General features: G+C 44.4%; 1 protein-coding gene across 2 annotated transcripts in view; it reads left to right on the top strand.

Annotated features, from left to right (window-relative positions):
- Window positions 1-20,319, top strand: part of myh11 (myosin heavy chain 11) — a 165,603-nt gene that overhangs the window by 78,144 nt on the left and 67,140 nt on the right. For both annotated transcript variants that reach the window (XM_033040278.1, XM_033040277.1), the window contains exons 6-9: window positions 2,102-2,194; window positions 7,438-7,501; window positions 17,905-18,003; window positions 18,085-18,228. In XM_033040278.1, the coding sequence (XP_032896169.1) occupies window positions 2,102-2,194; window positions 7,438-7,501; window positions 17,905-18,003; window positions 18,085-18,228 (400 nt within the window). The remainder of the gene's footprint in view (window positions 1-2,101; window positions 2,195-7,437; window positions 7,502-17,904; window positions 18,004-18,084; window positions 18,229-20,319) is intronic.

The following is a 20,319-nucleotide window of genomic DNA, read 5'->3' on the forward strand; positions in this document are numbered from 1 at the left end:
ATCAAGACATCACTGCTCCTACACTCAAATCCTCTAGCTATGTTGGCCAACATGCCATTGCCACCTTAATCATCTACAATGCTTGCGTGGTTACCTTCAGCAACTGGTGCAAAAGGACCCCAAAGTCTCAATGTACTTCCTCCTTGTCTAATCTATCACTATTCAGATAATAATCTACCTTCCTTTTACTGCCACCAATATGGACAAACTGTCACTAATCCATGTTTTATTGTATTTGCCCAATCGCCATACCTGTCCAAACCAATCTGGAGCTTTTCTGCTTCTTCCTCCACCCTTCACATCCCACGTAAATCTATGGTTCACTTCTGGACTTTTTGGTCCACGCTACCAGTTAATACCCTGCCGATGTGATCTTGACATTATATCAAAATGAGTGTTGGTGGTAATTTACTATTGTTAAAAGAAAAGGTTTTACCATTTTGGTTATTGATTAAAGAAACATTTAAACGTTGATAAATGTAATCAAAAAGACATCTTCACACACTTGAGAATAAGAAATGATGTCAAGCAAGGAGAGTTGCACTCATGCCAATTTTTACAGTTATTAGTCACAGAAACTTTCCCAATGCATTGAAATAAAATAAATCACATATTGCTTTTGAAAGAAAACTGTGAATTCAGAAATAATTTTTCTTGACAGCCCACTTGTGAGAAAAGTGTTAGCACTCAACATGCTTGATCCTAGCAATAGGCTCTGCTTGTTTCGACAGATATGAGGACCAAAATAATGATCTAAAACTAATAGATCAAAACTAATAGATCCTTTGGTTGATGACAGCCCAGCGCCTCCACCCCAGGGGGTTGATTAGCAATAGGTTTCTCCTTCCACTGACTGGTTAGCACACAACAAAAGCGTTTCACTGTACCTTGGTACATGTGACAATAAACTAAACTGTAGTGAAGAATTCACAGAATTTCCATTGGGAATCCAATAAACCTCTAATCTTCTTTGCACCATTTTCAATGATAAGCCAATCTCATCATAGCTCCATGCTACTGCAAATCTTTGTGCTTTAGCAGCTGAGAGTATGGTGTGACTCATTCTTCTCACATATTTAATGAATTTAAACAAAAACTGGTATGCATGCGTGTGTTGTTTGTTTAATTATTCTATAAAGGTTCTCGCGTTCATTTTTCATGTCCAGGAAAATGAACTTGATTAACACCATTTCAAAACTATGTACTTAATGGCTGCAGTCAGATATTATAACTAAAATGTATTTGTTTTAGATGAGAAGTCATCAAAAACAATTTTTAAGACTGTTATGACTTTCCATGCTCAGTCTTTGCACGTTTCCTAGCCTAACCGTAATTAAAGCGAAATAAAGCATTTTTTTAAATTTTGTACAAGTTTCCACAAATGCTTTTAAACATCTAGTAAAAAGGTCACATGAGCTACCCCTGGTTCAAACTGTAAAGTGTGTGTTTGAACTCCAAGGAGCAGGGATTGCAGTTTAGAGCAGTGAAACTTCCTCCAGGGTTTGTGCTGATTTTCTTCCTCAGTGAAAAGGATATAGAAGCGGACGTGGCTGCAGAATAATTGTGCTGACTCCTGTAGATGGCACAATGTTGATCCCATCGGCAGGAGGGTGGATGCAAACCCGGCAGAGAACCAACATCCTGCCGATGTTTAAACATTCCTAAAGCAATCAACACACGCGAGGATCAGGGAGGATCTGCATACCCGCTAACAACATCCTGGCGACCTGTGGTTACATTGATTCAACATAACAGTAGTTCCCTGTTGGAATTCCGACCTTTGCAGAACTGGAAATAAAATGCTACCTATTTTTACTATGTATTATGATGTTGGTAATCTTCAGAGCTAAAGCAATATCATCAGTGATCATCGATGAAGTTGAAAGGAAAACGGGTAATAAAACTTAAAATGAAATTAAATGTAATAGCAGTGAATGTCTCCTTAAAACACTGGTAGGTGGACAACAGAATAAACCTCTTGCAGAATGACTGGAGACCCATAATTTGTTGGCACAATGGGGGGAAAAAAAGGTATTAAGGTACCAGGCATTGGGTTCATCTCGTGGCAATGACTATTGAATGTATTCCATCTTAATTTTAGGGAGAGCTGGAAAAACAACTGCTTCAGGCCAATCCCATTCTGGAAGCGTTTGGCAATGCGAAGACTGTAAAAAACGACAACTCGTCCCGCTTTGTAAGTGTTTCATTTTGAGTTTTATAGTATAATATGTGTCAAAGTTTCCATTATTGTGCAGTAATGAAAAGATCAGTGAAAAGGTTAGCTCAGTGCGGGTGACGGTTATTTCTAATATCTTAGTCATAAAATTATAACAAATTCACTGCAAGTGAAGTGAACTATTTGTGATGTGTTAGTTTATTTTATGTCCTGCCAATCAATTCCATAACACTTCCAAAACGTTAATGTTAAATTGTCGCACAGAAATTATTCATGCAGCAAAAGCAAGCAATAACAATTCCTCAACAGTTAATTTTACAAATGAAATGATTAGTTTATGACAAGGATCAGCATCTGAGTGCTGTTATCATTCATTTGTAAATTGTGTTATAATTTATTCAACCTATGACATTGATCAAGAAAATGTTCTGAAATAATTATAATCGGGGATTGTGTTTATGGACTGTACACAGTACATCAGTCCAATGTATTCTTATACAGGAATGTGCAATCTTCACTTTCCATCAAAAGCAATGGACCAGTCACCCAGCCATAATTTGGTTAGACATTGGTAACAGAATAATAGGCCTGTCCCACTTAGGCGACACTTTAGGCGACTGCCAGGGACTAATTTTAATGGAATTCACCTACGACACCTGGCGACAACCTACGACAGCAAAATTTGTCGCTAGTATCGCCCCAAAATTTTCAACATGTTGAAAATTTTGCGGCAGTCACCTGTAGTCACCCAAAAAATCGCCTAAGTGGGACAGGCCCATCCTTCATGTGGCCCAAGTGTGCTATAATCAACAAAGCATGTCTGAAGTAAGGATGTTTGTTATGTAATTTTAAATACATGCCAACACATGGGTGGCATAGTGGTGTTGCAGTAGAGATGCTGCCTTGCAGCGCCGGAGACCCGGGTTTGATCCTGACGATGGGTGCTGTCTGTATGGAGTTTGTACATTCTCCCTGTGACCTGTGTGGGTTTTCTCCAAGAACTTCGGTTTCCTCCAACACTTCAAAAACATACCGGTTTGTGGGTTAATTGGCTTGGTATAAAATGTATAAATGTAAAATTGTGTTTCCGCGCTGTATCTCTAAACTAAATTAAACAAAACATGACAAGCTCCAAAATAAAAAGCACAGAAATCTGAAAAAGGGTTTCGGCCCGAAACGTTGCCTATTTCCTTCGCTCCATAGATGCTGCTGCACCCGCTGAGTTTCTCCAGCTTTTTTGTCTACCTAACCAGAGATTGTTGGTTCAGAGACAAAATGATGGCAATGAAACAGGAATTCCCCTTACTTTTTTTAATTTGAATAGTGTTGAAGGATACTTTACATCGACCAAGGAAGGTACATTAAGGCTCTGTTCAAAGTTTCACATAAAAGGAAAGATGAAGCCTCTGACACGGCAAGACTGGAAGTGCCTGCGTACATTTTGTGCGTAACTCCTAAGAGTTGTGTTGGAACCTATAACTTTCTGAGCAGCAGCGACAGCATCGCCAAACATTGGAAGTTGATTAATTTTGCCACTTGATGAGAGCGGAGAACATAGACATTAGTGCAATGAGATAACTACTACTTTCCCAATAGCTGAGGTGCACCGTCCTCAATCTTATTCTGATTCTGTGCAACGGAGGTACATTGGATATAATGTTTACCATGTATCAACTACAAGACTATACTTGGCCTTTTTTAACCTGACAAAGCCTTTGTCTCAGTCAATCGAGAGGAGCTGTGGAGAATCCTTTTCAATTGTCATATGACATGCAAACCATGACCTTAATTGACACATCCACAGCAGACCCACCTCAGTGGACCAGGGTTAAGCAAAGCTGTGTCATCATCCTGATAATTTTCTCAATCTTTCTTACTACAATATTGTACCTACCTCCAACAAGTTACCTGCTGAAGTAGAACAAATCTGCATGGCAAATTGGAAACTCTGCAATCTACATTACATCCACTTTAGAACCAAGGTCACTGCAACCTTTGTCATTGAGCTACAATGAGCAGCCAATACTCAACGGCTGACCACCAGCTCTTTGACCACTCCTTTAAGCAGGTAGATGACAGATTCAATCTTACTCTGAACATCCTCAAACAAAGGCCATTTGCTGATCTGCCCCTGCTGCAAAGCAATAAGCAAATTATTTCTTAACAATAGCTCTTTCTGCACCTTGGAGCCGCTTCTGAGTGAAGGTAGATATCACTGATAAAATTCATCATTGACTCCAGTGCATTAGCACAGTCTTTTGCCTTCAAGGAAAGTATTGATAATAGATCAAGATCTTAAACGCAGCTTGTACTTTATGGTCTACCTGGCAGCAGTGCTCTCAGCCTACTCTACATTTTAGAGATGAGGGTAATCTTCAGTGTGATACTCAGAGCATTGGAGAGATACAATCAATGCCTGTTCTGGAAAACTGGACCAATCCACTTGAAAGTTAATTGAAGACAACTCAATATCCCACCATGAAGGCTCGAGTTACTTGGTTGGCTTCAATGGACAGGCCTCATCATTGATGTGTCCAGCACTAGACTCATGACTCAGGCAAGCCCCACATGCTTTGTAATGCCCAGGACGACAGAAGAATTTATTGAAGAATGCTCCCGACCCTTATTGCAAATCGTGAAATATCCTCGCTAATTTTTAAAATGTTGCAAATGGAAAATGAGTCTTCAGCATGGAATTGAGAACCTTCTCTTCAAGGGGACACATAAAGGAACCCACTGAAAGTAGCTGAAGAAGTACAGCACCTCCCTTTCATCCACCTCCCTGCTCTGTTAATTATCTCCTGTCAATCCCACAGGCTGCATGCTGCCATTTCTAGAGAGAGGATATAATGTACCTGATACTGACTGTAGGTAGTCCAATATAATATGCCCGGTCCCTGGAGTGGATAGTTTATAGATACATCACGGAAACAGACCCTTCGGCCCACCGAGTCCGCACCAACCAGGTATCCCCGCACATTAACACTATCCTACACGCACTAGGAACAATTTTCCACTTATACCATACAAATATAGAAACATAGAAAGATAGGTGCAGGAGTAGGCCATTTGGTCCTTCGAGCCAGCACCGCCATTCAATATGATCATGGTTGATCATCTAAAATCAGTACCCCGTTCCTGCTTTTTCCCCATGTCCCTTGATTCCTTTAGCCCTAAGAGCTAAATCTTATAACTTCCTCTTGAAAACATCCAGTGTATTGGGCTCCGCTGCCTTCTGTGGCAGAGAATTCCACAGATTCACAACTCTCTGGGTGAAAAAGTTTTTCCTCATCTCAGTCCTACATGGCCTACCTCTTATTCTTAAACTGTGACCCCTGGTTCTGGACTCCCCCAACATCAGGAACATCTTTCCTGCATCTAGCCTGTCCAATCCTTTAAAATATTTATTTTTGTATGAGATCTCCTCTCATCCTTCTAAATTCCCGTGAATACAAGCCCATTCAACCCATTCTTTCATCATATGTCGGTCCCACCATCCCAGGAAGTAACCTGGTGAACCTACGCTGCACTCCCTCAATAGTAATAATGTCCTTCCTCAAATTAGGAAACCAAAATTGAACATAATACTCCAGGTGCAGTCTCATCAGGGCCCTGTACAACTGTAGTAAGACCTCCTTGCTCCTAAACTCAAATCCTTTCGCAATGAAGGCCAACATCCCATTAGCTTTCTTCACTGCCTGCTGTACATGCATGCTTACTTTCAGTGACTGATGTACAAGCACACCCTGGTCTCGTTGCACCTCCCCTTTTCCTAATCTGACACCAGATAATAATCTGCCTTTCTGTTCTTGCCACCAAAGTGGATAACCTAACATTTATCCACAATGTACTGCATCTGCCATGCATCTGCCCACTCCCCCAACCTATCCATGTCACCTTGCAGCCTCAAAGCATCCTCCTTGCAGCTCACACTCCCACCCAGCTTTGTGTCATCCGCAAATCTGAAGATGTCACATTTAATTCCATCGTCTAAATCGTTAATCATTACCAAGCCAATCAACCTACAAAGCGGTACGTCTTTGGAGTGTGAGAGGAAACCGAAGATCTCTGAGAAATCCCACCCGGTCATGGGGAGAACGTACAAACACCATACGGACAGCACCCGTAGTCGGGATGTAACCCTGGTCTCCCGCGCTGCAAGCGCTGTAAGGCAGCAACTCTACTGCTGCACCACCGTGCCGCTTTTAGTCCAATATAGTCTGAACTACCCCAGGAGTGGATGGTCTGGTGCATTCTGGCCTTGTTCCAGGATTGGATTTAGATTTTAGAGATACAACGTAGAAAGAAACCTTTGGCCCACCAAACCTGCGCCGACCAGCAATCATTCCATACACTAGCACTATCCTACACACTAGGGGTAATCTACAATTTACAGAGGCCAATTAACCTAGAAACCTGTATGTCTTTGAAGTGCGGGAGGAAAACCCACGCGGTCACAGGGAGAAGGTGCAAATTCTGTACAGACAACACCTGTAGTCAGGATTGTAGTCAGGTCTCTGGTGCTGTAAGGCAGCAACTCTCCTGATGCGCCACCGAACCGCAAAATACAAATAGGACAATAGTATGATGTATTCTGGCCTTGCATTGGAAGTGGATGGACTGATGTAACCTGGCCTTGGCCTGAACTTTGTTTGTCCAAGCTGCTGATAGCTTGGCCCCAGTGCAAGCTGCAACAGCAAGTAAAGAAGACATTGAGGTTACAGTAGAAACAGGTTTATCTCTCGATTATCATTTGAGCTTTTATACTAAATTGATAATTCTGTTCAGAGATGCTTGTTTGTGCAGCTTGGTGCTCGGTGAAGGATAATTCACTCCATGCAGCAGGGAACAGCCTAGGTCCCTGTTTCTTCGCTGCCTTTAAGTAAACTCTGATGGCGCAATGGACTAAGTGTTTGGCTGGCAACCTGAAGGTGGCCGGTTCGAATCCTGCTTGGAGTGTGGACTGTCGTTGTGTCCTTGGGCAAGACACTTCACCTACCTTTGCCTGGGACTAGAGACGGAAATTAGCTACTGATTGGCTACAATCTCGCATATTTACATGCAAATGTTCATTAATATGCACTGTCCCTATAAAACAAAATTATTATTGCATGTGAAGAGGCTACTTAATCTGCCCTGATGGAATCCAAATTAGCAGACACTTTGTAAACAGGATAGGAAATAAACTGCAAGAAGGTTTTAATTCTGTTTAATCACTTAATGAAGGGTGGATCTAAATATTTTTGTTTTGCTTGCAAAAGGGAAAATTCATCCGCATCAATTTTGATGTCACTGGCTATATTGTCGGAGCAAACATTGATACCTGTATCCTTTGTTTAAAGCTAACTACATCCCACTGATCCTGCCACCTAGCATATGCAGGAGAACGGCAAATCTTCGTTGGCGCTCAGTTTTCCCTCAGGCAAACTCAAAGTCAACTTGACCTCGTGCGACTGAGGAAATTGGTATAAACAGAGCAGAAATTTGAAAAAGTCTTTGCTATTTCTGGGTTCAGATTGTTTTGGTCTGAGTTGCCCTGGTATTAAAAATGTTTATTTAAAAAGTCGTCTCACATCTAGTTTTCATACTTCCAACTTCTCTTCGGATGAACACAGCCAACTCTGCTAATACTGTGCAATATTAGTTTTGCTGCATTGCTTCCTGGCACCTGATGGGACAGAATCTTCAGGCTGAATTTGGTTCTGGTCAGGCGAGGTCCTAAATATTTTAAAATCTCAAACCCAATGTCAACCCACCTTTCCCCAAATTTAAACGAGACGGGATAGCTTAGGAGATGGAGATGGAGATGAGTTGGTCAGGCAGACTACTTGCTTCAAATAGTGGGTCATATTTCAGTGTTTTATTGACCTTTGTCATTTTAACCCAGGCTAGGTGGATTTTCCAGCCATAGAATCAGTCATAGATTGATACAGCGTGCAAACAGGCCCTTCAGCCCAACTTGCCCACACCAGCCAACATGTCCCATTTACACTAGTCCCTCCTGTCTGCATTTGGTCCATTGGATTGGGCACATCCCATAAAAGGTTTCCTGCAGTCAGGGATGAAAGTCCACCCTTCCTACCCTCCATGTGTGCACCCACAGTGCTGCCAGGGAGGAGAACGGTCTAGCATTTTGACCCAGCGTGGGTGAAGGTACAGCAGGATATTTGTAAGACAAGATGGTGGGTGGTCTGAAGGACAATTCCACGCATTTGCAGCCCTTGGTCTTCTGGCTGCTGGAGGTTGTGGGTTTGCAAGGTGCTGTCAAAAGGATGTTGCCCTAATGAACGGTACTTTACTGGATATCTATCATTGGCATCCTGGTTAAACACAGTAAGTATAAAACCCCACGGCAAATGTGCTGAACCTGAACATGCAAACATCCCATTCAAAATTCTGATTCCCACTCATCATCATTGCACTCACCTCCTGTCAAGATCATAGTATATGAATAGCTTGTTAAATGTAGAGAGTGCTGCCCAGGGATCTTGTCCTCTTACTGGGTGAAACTAGTAGAACTATGAATTCTATTGTTCTAATGGCCTATGCAATCTCCCGGTTGCCAAACACTTTAACCCCCACCCCCACATTCCCACACTGACCTTTCTGTCCTGGGCCTCCTCCACTGTCAGAGTGAGGCCCAATGCAAACTGGAGGAACAGCACCTCATATTTCACTTGAGCAGTTTACAACTCAACGGTATGAATATTGATTTATTTAACTTCAAGTAGCGCTTACTTTCCCTTTCTCTATCTGTCCCACCCTAGTTCTCCAATTAGTTTCACTGTCCAGATTAATTTTGCTGATTGTATGCATTGTTGTCACCTTCCCCTCAGCCAACAATGAATCATTCTACATTTCCTTAATCAACGTCTGCTTTGATTTATTGTTTTCACACCTTACCCTTTCATATAACTCTAGTCTCCCTCTTCCCTGACTCTCAGTCGGAAGAAGGGTCTTGACCAGAAACGTCACCCATTCCTTCTCTCCATATAACCATATAACAATTACAGCACGGAAACAGGCCATCTCGACCCTTTTAGTCCGTGCCGAACACGTATTCTCCCCAAGTCCCATATACCTGCGCTCAGACCATAACCCTCCATTCCTTTCCCGTCCATATAACTATCCAATTTATTTTTAAATGATAAAAATGAACCTGCCTCCACCACCTTCACTGGAAGCTCATTCCACACAGCCACCACTCTGTGAGTAAAGAAGTTCCCCCTCATGTTACCCCTAAACTTCTGTCCCTTAATTCTCAAGTCATGTCCCCTTGTTTGAATCTTCCCTACTCTCAGTGGGAAAAGCTTATCCACGTCAACTCTGTCTATCCCTCTCATCATTTTAAAGACCTCTATCAAGTCCCCCCTTAACCTTCTGCGCTCCAAAGCATAAAGCCCTAACTTGTTCAACCTTTCTCTGTAACATAGTTGCTGAAACCCAGGCAATATTCTAGTAAATCTCCTCTGTACTCTCTCTATTTTGTTGACATCCTTCCTATAATTAGGCGACCAAAATTGTACACCATACTCCAGAATTGGCCTCACCAATGCCTTGTACAATTTTAACATTACATCCCAACTTCTATACTCAATGCTCTGATTTATAAAGGCCAGCATACCAAAAGCTTTCTTTACCACCCTATCTACATGAGATTCCACTTTCAGGGAACTGTGCACAGTTATTCCCAGATCCCTCTGTTCACAAGGTAAAATGCATTTTATTAACAAAGTACGAAGTATTTATTCATAAGGCCATTTCATATGAAGGACAGAGGATGCATGTATACCTTGTCCATAAAACATATTCCTGCCCATTTCATCTGACACATTCAACTTTATTTTTTAGAGCATGTGTCAATTGAACTCAGTTCAGTTCAGTTTAGTTTATTGTCACCTGGACCGAGGTACAGTGAAAAGTTTAGGACAGGTTTAGAGTGCCAAATGCAGGCAGGTGGGACTAGTGAAGATGGGACATGTTGAAGGGCATGCTTCCACACTTTAAGATTGAATGACTATTGAATAAATGCTGCCTGATTTGTGGAGCCTGCTTGCTGGGTACTCTGTGAATAGATGGCCTGTACTTCCCAAAGTGTGCGTTCTTTATTCAATACAAAACTTAGCTCTTAGTGTGCCTCGATGTGTAAAACTGTAAAAGTGAAATATTCCTTCCAGAGCAAAACAATGAAATGATCATGAAACTTGCAGGAATGCTTTAATTTGAATCAATCACTGCTTCATTGAGAAAGAGAAAAACAATTCAGTCTTCAAATATAGTCATGGACTATTTTAAAGAACGGTTTTGTGCATGAGAAAATGTCTCAATAAGTCTATATAAAGCAGTTATAAAGGTCCTGGCTTCTGTTCAATTTAGGAGAATTGGCTTTAATCATTTTTGTCCAGGAAATGGCTTTATGAAGATGTGAAAAACAGACTTTAGAGAGAAGGCCATCAGCTGTGGGAACATTATACAGTTTCATTACTGCCCTGCCCTCATGTAGGAATAACTAGCTACAATACAATACAATACAAATTTATTGTCATTTGAGCCCCAGTGAGACTCAAACGAAATTTTGTTTCCACAGCCATACAAACAAAGACAATGTCCTACAGACATACACACAATTAAGTTCACACAAACATCCATCACAGTGAACCCACTGTGATGGAAGGCAAAAGTCTTTTCTCTCCCCTGCTCGCCATGTCTCTCCCAATGTCCAAGCCCCAGGCGGGCGATGATAAGTCCCACGGCCATTTTAGGCCGCGCGGGGCGATTTACGGCCCCGCTCCCGGTCTGAAAGTACAAGGTCGGAGCCCCAGCGTGCGATGGTGAGTCCCACGGCCATGAAGCCGTGCCGGGTGATGTATGACCCCGCTCCAGGTCGTTCCAACCCCGCGACACGGGCTGGAGAAGTCGCGTTGCGGGAGCTCCGGGAAGCGGTCTCTCTCTCCCCCCGGACCCGTGAGCTCCCGATGTCCCGGTCCACCGGACCTGCGGCTGCGTTGCTGGAGCCTCCGAGCCCCAGGAGTCGAGTCGCAGCAGTGAGTCACCACCGCTCCCCACGTTCCGAGGCCGGCCAGCCCCACGATGGTGAGTAGTCCGCAGCTCCACAGCTCCTCAGTCTCCCGAGCCCCCGGGTCGTTCAGGTTGGAGGCCGCTCCACGGTGCTAGGCCCCAACGACAACGGAGACCCGACAGGGAAAAGGTCGGGTCTCCCGTACAGGGAAGAGATTTTAAACGGTTTCCCCCTCCCCCCCCCCCCGCCCCCCACATATACACATTTAAAACCAAGCTTAAAAAAACACAAACACTACATTTAACTAGACAAAAATAAAAAAAAGACAGACAGGCTGTAGGAGCCGCTGCAACGAGTCGCGCCGCCACCAGTTTTAGGACCGACCGAGCTACTCAGCGCAACAAACCAATCCTGGAGTTCTTACTGTGTAGGAAGGAACTGCAGATGCTGGTTTACTGAAGAAGGGTCTCGATCCGAAACGTCACCCATTCCTTCTCTCCAGATATGCTGCGTCCCACTGAGTTACTCCAGCATTATTTTGTCTATCTTCTGGAGTACTTAAGGCAGAAATAGACAAATTCTTGATCAGAACTGGTGTGAAGGGTGATGGGGAGAAGGCAGGAAAATGGGATTAGGAGGCAGAGATCAGCCATGATTGAATGGTGGAGTACACTCAATGGGCCGAACGGCCTAACTCTACTCCTATAACTTGTGAATGTGAACTTACTGGTTATAAGACAGACCAAGTCAGATAGACATAGATGCAGATTGGTGCATGAAGTTCAACTCACGGTGAACTGGAGTGGGGTGAGTGAAAAGCTGGGTCCTGGGAAGAGATTAGGTTCTTGTCCTTATGTATGTAAGCAGGATCGAACTAAATCTTAAACCCAAGAGAAATCACTGCTTGGCTTGAGGGGTGAAACGGGAACCTAGAATAGCAGGTTCACCAACAGGGTCCCAGAGGAGTGATCATCAGTACAAGGCAGATCTAGCAGAGTGGCTCGAGTGGTGAATGGCTCAATTGTAATCATGTTTTGGCTCTCCGATGATTGGTTAGCACACAGAAAAAACTGTTCAGTGTACCTCGGTACACGTGACAATAAACTAAACTGAACTTAAGTGTACTGAGTGGAATCTCCTGGTAGGGTGGGTTGAGGTAATCAGTAGAGGCCGAACCTTTAACTGCGGTCTAACCGGTTTAAGGGGCTGTCCCACTTGGGCGACCTAATTGGCGAGTTTAGAAGAGTTTGAAAAATTGAGATGTTGAAGACCTCCTTCGACTATGTTGAAGACCAGCTTCGACTAGCTACGACTAGCTACGCCTAACATTGGGAAATTGGACACCGAATAGTGGAGAGTGAAGTCAATCTCCTTTGACCACCCTTCAACATCCCTTCGACATCCCTTCGACTATGATGAAGACTGTCTACGACTACCTTTGACTACCTTCAACTACCCTCGATTACCTACGACTAACATGCCAACCTACTACGATCTACTACGACTAAACCTAGGCGTAAAAAAAGTACTGATTTTTTCCATGGCGACCTTTTTTTACTCGGGGGCATTTCTTAACATATTGAAAAAAACGCCGCGATCTAGCTGAGGCCTCGAGTACGCGGAGACCACTCTCGAGCATGAAGGAGAGTTACGAAGACATCCTACGACCTCATTTTCACCATGCTGCGAGTACGAGTCGAGGGCAAACTCGCCAGAACTCGCGGATTAGGTCGCCCAAGTGGGACAGGCCCTTAAGGATTAACTGGTTAAGGGAAGTGGCGATGAGGGAGAAGAAGAATTGGAATTGCATTCCAGCAACAAAAATGCTGTGCGTGAATGGGCTTTAGTTCACACCCATTCCAATTTACATGTTTTAATCCAAGGTATAATGTGGGGAATATAAAGAAGCTAAAAATAAATTTAAACTACAGAGGTATTCAAATAATAGAAACATAACCAGATTTCTGTATTCTTTTGTGAGGATCTGTCTCTTCTCGTTGAAAGGGTCATGCTCCAATCCAACCTATGAAAAAGAGCCAGAAATAGTCAATTATACCTGTCCATTGACAATATTTTAAAACATGAACACTTCAGCACAGTCAGTTAGCCAAAGATTTTTTTCTTTTTATGAAGCTTAAATTCATGTGGGGTTCTCTAGTTGAAGCATTTGCAAAATCGTCATCTTAAAAATCAATGGCTTTGAATTGTTTAGAATTGCAATTTTATACGTAAAAAACATTCAAATTGCACCGTAGAAATATGAAGGAAGCACAGGAGACATGAACTCAAATAAATGGAGTTAAGAAGTAAAAGCTTTATCCATCAAGAGGAGGTGACGGTAGGCCTGGAGATTAGGCCTTGGATCCTGAATCCATGGCTGGCCAAGGTGGGGCATAAGCTTAGGAAGGAACTACAGATGCTGGTTTAAACCGAAAATAGACACAAAAAGCTGAGGTAACTCAGTGGGACAGGCAGCATCTCTGGAGAGGAATGGGTGACGTTTCAGATCTGAAGAAAGGTCTCGACCCGAAACGTCACCTATTCCTTCTCTCCAGAGATGATGCCTGTCCTGCTGAGTTACTCCAGCTTTTTGTGTCTATCTGAGGCATATGCTTGGTCATTGTTGAGGTAAGGAGATGTATAAGAGGTCAGAGTAAAGATGATGGAGAGTTCTCCAGGGGTAAAAGCTTGAAGGAAAGAGCAAGGTCAGTGAGCGCTGGTGTGGTGCCGAATTGGACAATGACAATTAAAATATTGGTGACAGAGTTTGTCTGAGCTGGAATAAAAACAGAAATGAGGACTCTCCTCAGTTCTGAAAGGGCATCAAGCTGAAATATTAACTCTGCTTCTTCATGTATAGATGCTTCCTGACCCACTGGATATTTCAAACTTTTTTCTGTTTTAATATCATATTCTTATTATCCGATATTTTTGTTTTCATTTAGTTGGGCTTTAGGTCACAGCGTTTTTTCCAACCTGATAAAAAATGTCCACGATTTTAAAGAAAAGGTTGGCATGGAAAAAAATGATACTCTTTAGTCGTAGGTAGGTCGTAGTTGATCGTGATGGTAGTCGTAGGTAGTCATAGGTGATCATAGGTCAGTAATTGCCCGAGGAAAAAAATGCAAACATGACATAATTTTATCACGTGATCATTTTCCACTCGTAGCTAGTCGTAGTTGGTCTTAGGTGTGGAAGACTGAGGTCGAGGGGGGTCGTAGGAGGTCGTAGACATGGTTGTAGGAGGTCGTAGACATAGTTGTAGGAGGTTGTAGACATAGAGGTAGGAGGTCGTAGGAGGTATTTTACTTCGGCGAGTCAACACTACCTTGACATTTTTTTCAACTAGTCTAGGGTCTTGTAAACTCATGGATTAGGTCGTCCAAGTGGGACAGGCCCTTTAGATTTAGGTATGTTAAGGAATGGATGTGAGCTTCATTGAAGGATGGGCCAATGTAAGGTGATGTTGTGGAGTTGGATGCAAAGATTACTTTCTTTGGCATTTGGGGACCAAAGCTCCAATATTTGAGGATTCCAGAAGTAGGAGGGTGAGGTTGCCAGGGGTAGCCCACGGGTTTGTTGTGAACTGCAAGATTACTTAAATGAGGAAACGGGGGGGGGGATTGGTGGAGGGGAGGAATTTTATGCATTCGTGATGCTACAATTGACAGGAACTTTGTATAGACAGCGATTAACTTCTTCAAATCAATACTGCGGTTTCAATTCATGTCCACTTCCAATTTACACATTTATGTTCAGCCTGAGGTGATACTCAGCATAGGGTAGGGTGTGATGATGCTGGGATATAGTTTTATATCATCTGTTCTTCCATCAGCAAGCAGAACGCTCTTGCATCACTGCTGGATCCAACTAACTAACAATCTGTAGTCCACTGTTTGAACTTCAGCCCATGCAAATCAATGACATCACTCAATCCAAGACCAACCTGGAAGAAGCTATGGCTCATTCATAAAAAAACTGTCATATAAGTAATCAGACAGCACAGAAACAGTTGAGAGGTAGATAACTGAATGAAGGGTCTCGACCCGAAACATCACCCATTCCTTCTCTCCAGAGGTGCTGCCTGTCCCACTGAGTTACTCCAGCATTTTGTGTCTATCTTCGGTTGAAACCAGTATCTGCAGTTCCCCCCTACACAAACAGTTGAGAGCAGGTTGTGGGGAGGAATTGAGTGTCATCAAAATAAAAGTGACCCAAAGTCTCCAAATGTTTTCATCAATGCATCTCCCCCTTTCCCCCTGATTAACGGTGGAGAGAAAAACAAGGATGCATCATTGGGGAGGCAAGTTGTGGTGCTGATATGAAAGGACAAGACATTGATAACAAAGACCTGGCCATGACCAGACAGTTGAGAATAAAACCAAGCAAGATAGCCCCACTGTGGCAGAGAAATAGCACTGATGGAGGATTGTGAGTGGGCACCAAGGGTGAGGAAGGTTAGTGCACCATTGTGTAGGAAGGGACTGCAGATGCTAGTTTAAACCAAAGACAGACATAAGAAGCTGGAGTAACTCAGTGGGACTGGCAGCATCTCTGGAGAGAATGAATGGGCGATGTTTCGGGTCGAGTCCCTTCTTCAGTCTGAAGGAGGATCTCGAACCGGAAGTGGCGGCACTGCCCTGGCCTTGTCATCCTGGCCTGGATTTATTTTTTTGTGTTGTTTTTTTTCGTTTTGTCTAGTTAAGTTTTTGGTTTTTAGGTTGTGTTTATGTGGGGGGGAGGGGAGGGAGGGGAGGGGGGGGGGGTTGAAACAGGGCTTGCTGTCTCTCCCTTCGGGGGAATGCAACTTTTTTGTCGTATCCCCCTTCTCTGCCTCCGTTTGCGCTGAGGCCTAATCACGGTGGTGGCGACCTTGAGACTCCGGAGGCAGAGCCAGTCAGGACTCGCCCTGGGCTCGCTCCCGTGAGGGCGGTCCGGCTCGGGGCTGGAACGGCGCTCCCGTGAGGGGCTGTGACGCTCCCGTGAGGGCGGCCTGGCGCGGAGCTGAGACTCTCCCGTGAGGGGCTGTGACGCTCCCGTGAGGGCGGCCTGGAGCGGAGCTGAGACTCTCCCGTGAGGGGTTGTGGCGCTCCCGTCGGGGCGGCCCAACCCGAGGGAGGAACGGCGCTCCCGTCGGAGCGGCCCAGCTCGATGGCGCTCCCGTCGGAGCGGCCCAGCTCAAGGGAGGTATGGCGCTCCTGTCGGAGCGGCCCAGCTCGAGGGAGGAACGGCACTCACGTGAGGGCGATCCGGCTCGGGGCTGGAACGGCGCTCCCGTGAGGGGCTGTGACGCTCCCGTGAGGGCGGCCTGGCGCGGAGCTGAGACTCTCCCGTGAGGGGCTGTGACGCTCCCGTGAGGGCGGCCTGGAGCGGAGCTGAGACTCTCCCGTGAGGGGCTGTGACGCTCCCGTGAGGGCGGCCTGGCGCGGAGCTGAGACTCTCCCGTGAGGGGCTGTGACACTCCCGTGAGGGCGGCCTGGAGCGGAGCTGAGACTCTCCCGTGAGGGGCTGTGACGCTCCCGTGAGGGCGGCCTGGAGCGGAGCTGAGACTCTCCCATGAGGGGTTGTGGCGCTCCCGTCGGGGCGGCCCAACCCGAGGGAGGAACGGCGCTCCCGTCGGAGCGGCCCAGCTCGATGGCGCTCCCGTCGGAGCGGCCCAGCTCGAGGGAGGTATGGCGCTCCTGTCGGAGCGGCCCAGCTCGAGGGAGGAACGGCACTCACGTGAGGGCGATCCGGCTCGGGGCTGGAACGGTGCTCCGGTGGCTGGGACGGCGTTCTGGCGGCGGTGACCTGAATCCGGGGTTCAACTGCGGGCCAGCGGCTGCGTCCGCTGGACTGGAAGGCGGCAGCTTCGACCACCCCGGGCCGTGGTGTTTGAGCCGGCCCGTTTGCGGGGTTCGGTGAGCCGCGGGACTGTTTGTACCATCGCCCGGTGGGGCATCACCTCAGCGCAGAGGGAGAAGAGGAGGGAAGAGACTGCAGCCCTAAGATTTTTGCCTCCACCACAGTGAGGAGGTGCTTGGAGGACTCACTGTGGTGGATGTTAATTTGTGTTATTGTTGTTTATTATTGTATTATTGTATGTATGACTGCAGGCACGAAATTTTGTTCAGACCGTAAGGTCTGAATGACAATAAAGGTAATTCTAAAAAAAAAAGTTTTTTAAAATTCTAAGAACATTCATTCTCTCCAGAGATGCTGCCTGTCCCGCTGAGATACTCCAGCTTTTTGTGTCTATCTTTGGTTAGTGTATCATTGTCTGGAGCAAGGCAGACTCTGCAGGGTAAACTCAGTGGTTCAAGCAGCATCTGTGGTGGCAAAGGAATAGGCGACAGTTGTCCAGAACTTCCTGACAGATTCATGGTGTTGAATCTGACAAAGCATTTCATGGCACAAACTTGCTAGACTTCCCCAGGACTGGTCCTGGGCTCTCAGCTGGAGCAGGACCTGGCCGCCCATTGACTTGAATGGAAATTCTACATCTGTGCCGACAATAGGTAAGAAGAAGTTAGCTAAGTTGTTTTATTTTTACAGTGGGTGCAAATAATTAATATTTTTGAAGATTTTTAGGGTACCTTGGCTTATGTTTTAAAATTTTCTACATTTTCTTCTTGTTCAGTTCATAATTCATCAAGGAATTAATATCAAAAGAAGGAATAATTAATAACAACCAAAACATAACATTTGTTGACTTAACTGAAATAAACAGACTTGCTCGAAAAATCACGTGCTATTCGTCAGGCGACGGAAGAAAGGACATTCCACATTTTCTACTACCTTCTTACTGGTGCAGGATCAAAGATGAGAGGTAAGTTCAAGCCTTGGCTCTGACTACATTCATCGCTCTACAGGCAATAATGTCACTGACTCACTTGCTTATAATTGACAGAGGATCTGCTCTTAGAACCATTCAGCAACTACAGGTTCCTGGCGAATGGCAACGTGCAGATTCCAGGCCAGGATGACAAGGACATGTTTGAGGAAACCTCTGAAGCCATGACTATTATGGGATTTTCCGGTGAAGAACAGACATGTAAGTCTCATTTGGATTTTCAGATTTTCTAAATTCAAACTGTGCTTCGTTTCGGATACCCTGCAATAGGACAGATAGCAGTAAGCTAGAACGAGAGCGGAGAAGATTTACAAAGATGTTGGAGGATTCAAAGGACTGAGCTATCGAGAGACATAAGTTGGCTGGAATTTTATTCCTTGGAGAGCAGGAGACTGAGAGGTGATTTTATAAAGGTGTATAAAATCGTGAGGGGAATAGGATGAAGGCACAGTCTTTTTTTCCAGGGTCGGGGAATGAAGAATCAGAGGGCATAGGTTTAAGAGGAGGTTAAAAGATCCAACTTCACACAGTAGGTAGTACATGTATGGAATGAGCTGCCTGAAAAAGTGTCTGGGGCAGCCACAACAACAACATTTAAAAGACATTTGAACAGGTGTATAGATAGGAAAGGTGTAGGGGAACATGGCTCAAACATGGGCAAATGGGACTAGCTTAGATGGAGCATCTTCGGCAGCATGGACAACTTTGGCCAGAAGGCCTGTTTCTGTGCAATGTGGTTCTATGACCATGAGAGTTAAATGTAGGCTTCAAACAATGGAGATAATGGCCTGTCCACTGCCTGGTACCTGCTCAATCTGACTTGCTTTCTCCAATATGGAGAGCCAGGCTAGCTGAACCTTCGACACAGGGCAGGTATTGATGGAGTGGAGTGGGCTCAAGTAGTGAGCAGGACTCTGGCGGTAAATCTCAGAGGCCTTGACCCAAACCAGCCTGATAGCTTTTGACAGCTATTCAGATAGTTCTGAATAACTGAAAGAAATACAATAATATGTTTAAGGCTCATTAAAATATTAACAATAATTAACTCAAAGAATATGCCAAGTACATGACTGGAGCCATTAACTGGGTATCTGGTGTGTAATAGCTTCTCAATGTTTAAAGAATCCATGAATGTCAGCTTCCATTCCATTGGACTACAAGCAAATGATTATCAACGTCAAAGGATTGAAGAAGGGTCTCGACCCGAAACTTCACCTCTTCCTTCTATCCAGAGATGATGCCTGTCCTGCTGAGTTACTCCACCATTTTATGTTTATCTTTGGTGTAAACCAGCATCTGCAGTTCCTTCCTACACTCAATGTCAAGGGACTGTCCAAGAAAGACTTACCCATTGATGTGGTTCCCTCTCAAACCCACACCACCTACAATAACTCAAATATAATCCCTTTGGATGCACAACCAACCCTCAAGATCCTAGTTTCACTTGTACCCAGCTGCCAACACAAAGCCTCTCTCCACCAGACAGCAGCCCTCTTCTCCCCAACTTTGCACACTTTCATATCGCAGGCGGGTGTTGACGCGATATGATTTCTGCCCAGTGCTCTGAATGTCAAAGTGAAGTGTGTTTCAAGGCAGTCTCTCACACAAAGCACAGTCCTAATATATGTGGTCCTTATTAAGTTTCTTTCTAGGCCCATGTTTATCAAATTTAAAATAATTTAATTTTTTTAATATTTATTTCCACTTTAAATGTATCCTTGGTATGTATATCCAAATCATTACAAAGTACAAAGTAGATTTGAAACATATTTAAAATATTGGTGTGGACAGTCCTGATTTAACCGGTTATCCAGACCCAGGTTCCACAGTACATCTTCACACAGAGGGTGGTGGGTATATGGAATGAGCTGCCAGAGGAGGTAGTTGAAACAGGTACTATGACTACACTTAAATAACATTTGGACATGTACATGGATAGGAAAGATTTAGAGGGATATGGGCTGAACACAGGCAGGTGGGACTAACATAGATGGGGCATCTTGGTTGGCATGGGTTAGTTGGGCTGAAGAACCAGTTTCCGTGCTGCATGAATCTATGACATCAAGTATTAACGTACTATAAATGCAGTTGCCACCACAGATGAGTAACCCAGGAAGCCCTGGTCATGAAGTCTCGGGAACCTTTTTTTAAATTAACTGTTAGACTCTGTTAAAATCATGAGAAATATTCTCACATGTTTCAAGGCTAAATGTCTATAAATGGTGTTTGATATAAAGGATCACCAGCCAAAATGCATTGACCTATCATATGTTAGCTAGTACACTCGTCATT

The sequence above is a fragment of the Amblyraja radiata genome, chromosome 22, assembly GCF_010909765.2.
Source record: "Amblyraja radiata isolate CabotCenter1 chromosome 22, sAmbRad1.1.pri, whole genome shotgun sequence".
NCBI lineage: Eukaryota > Metazoa > Chordata > Chondrichthyes > Rajiformes > Rajidae > Amblyraja > Amblyraja radiata.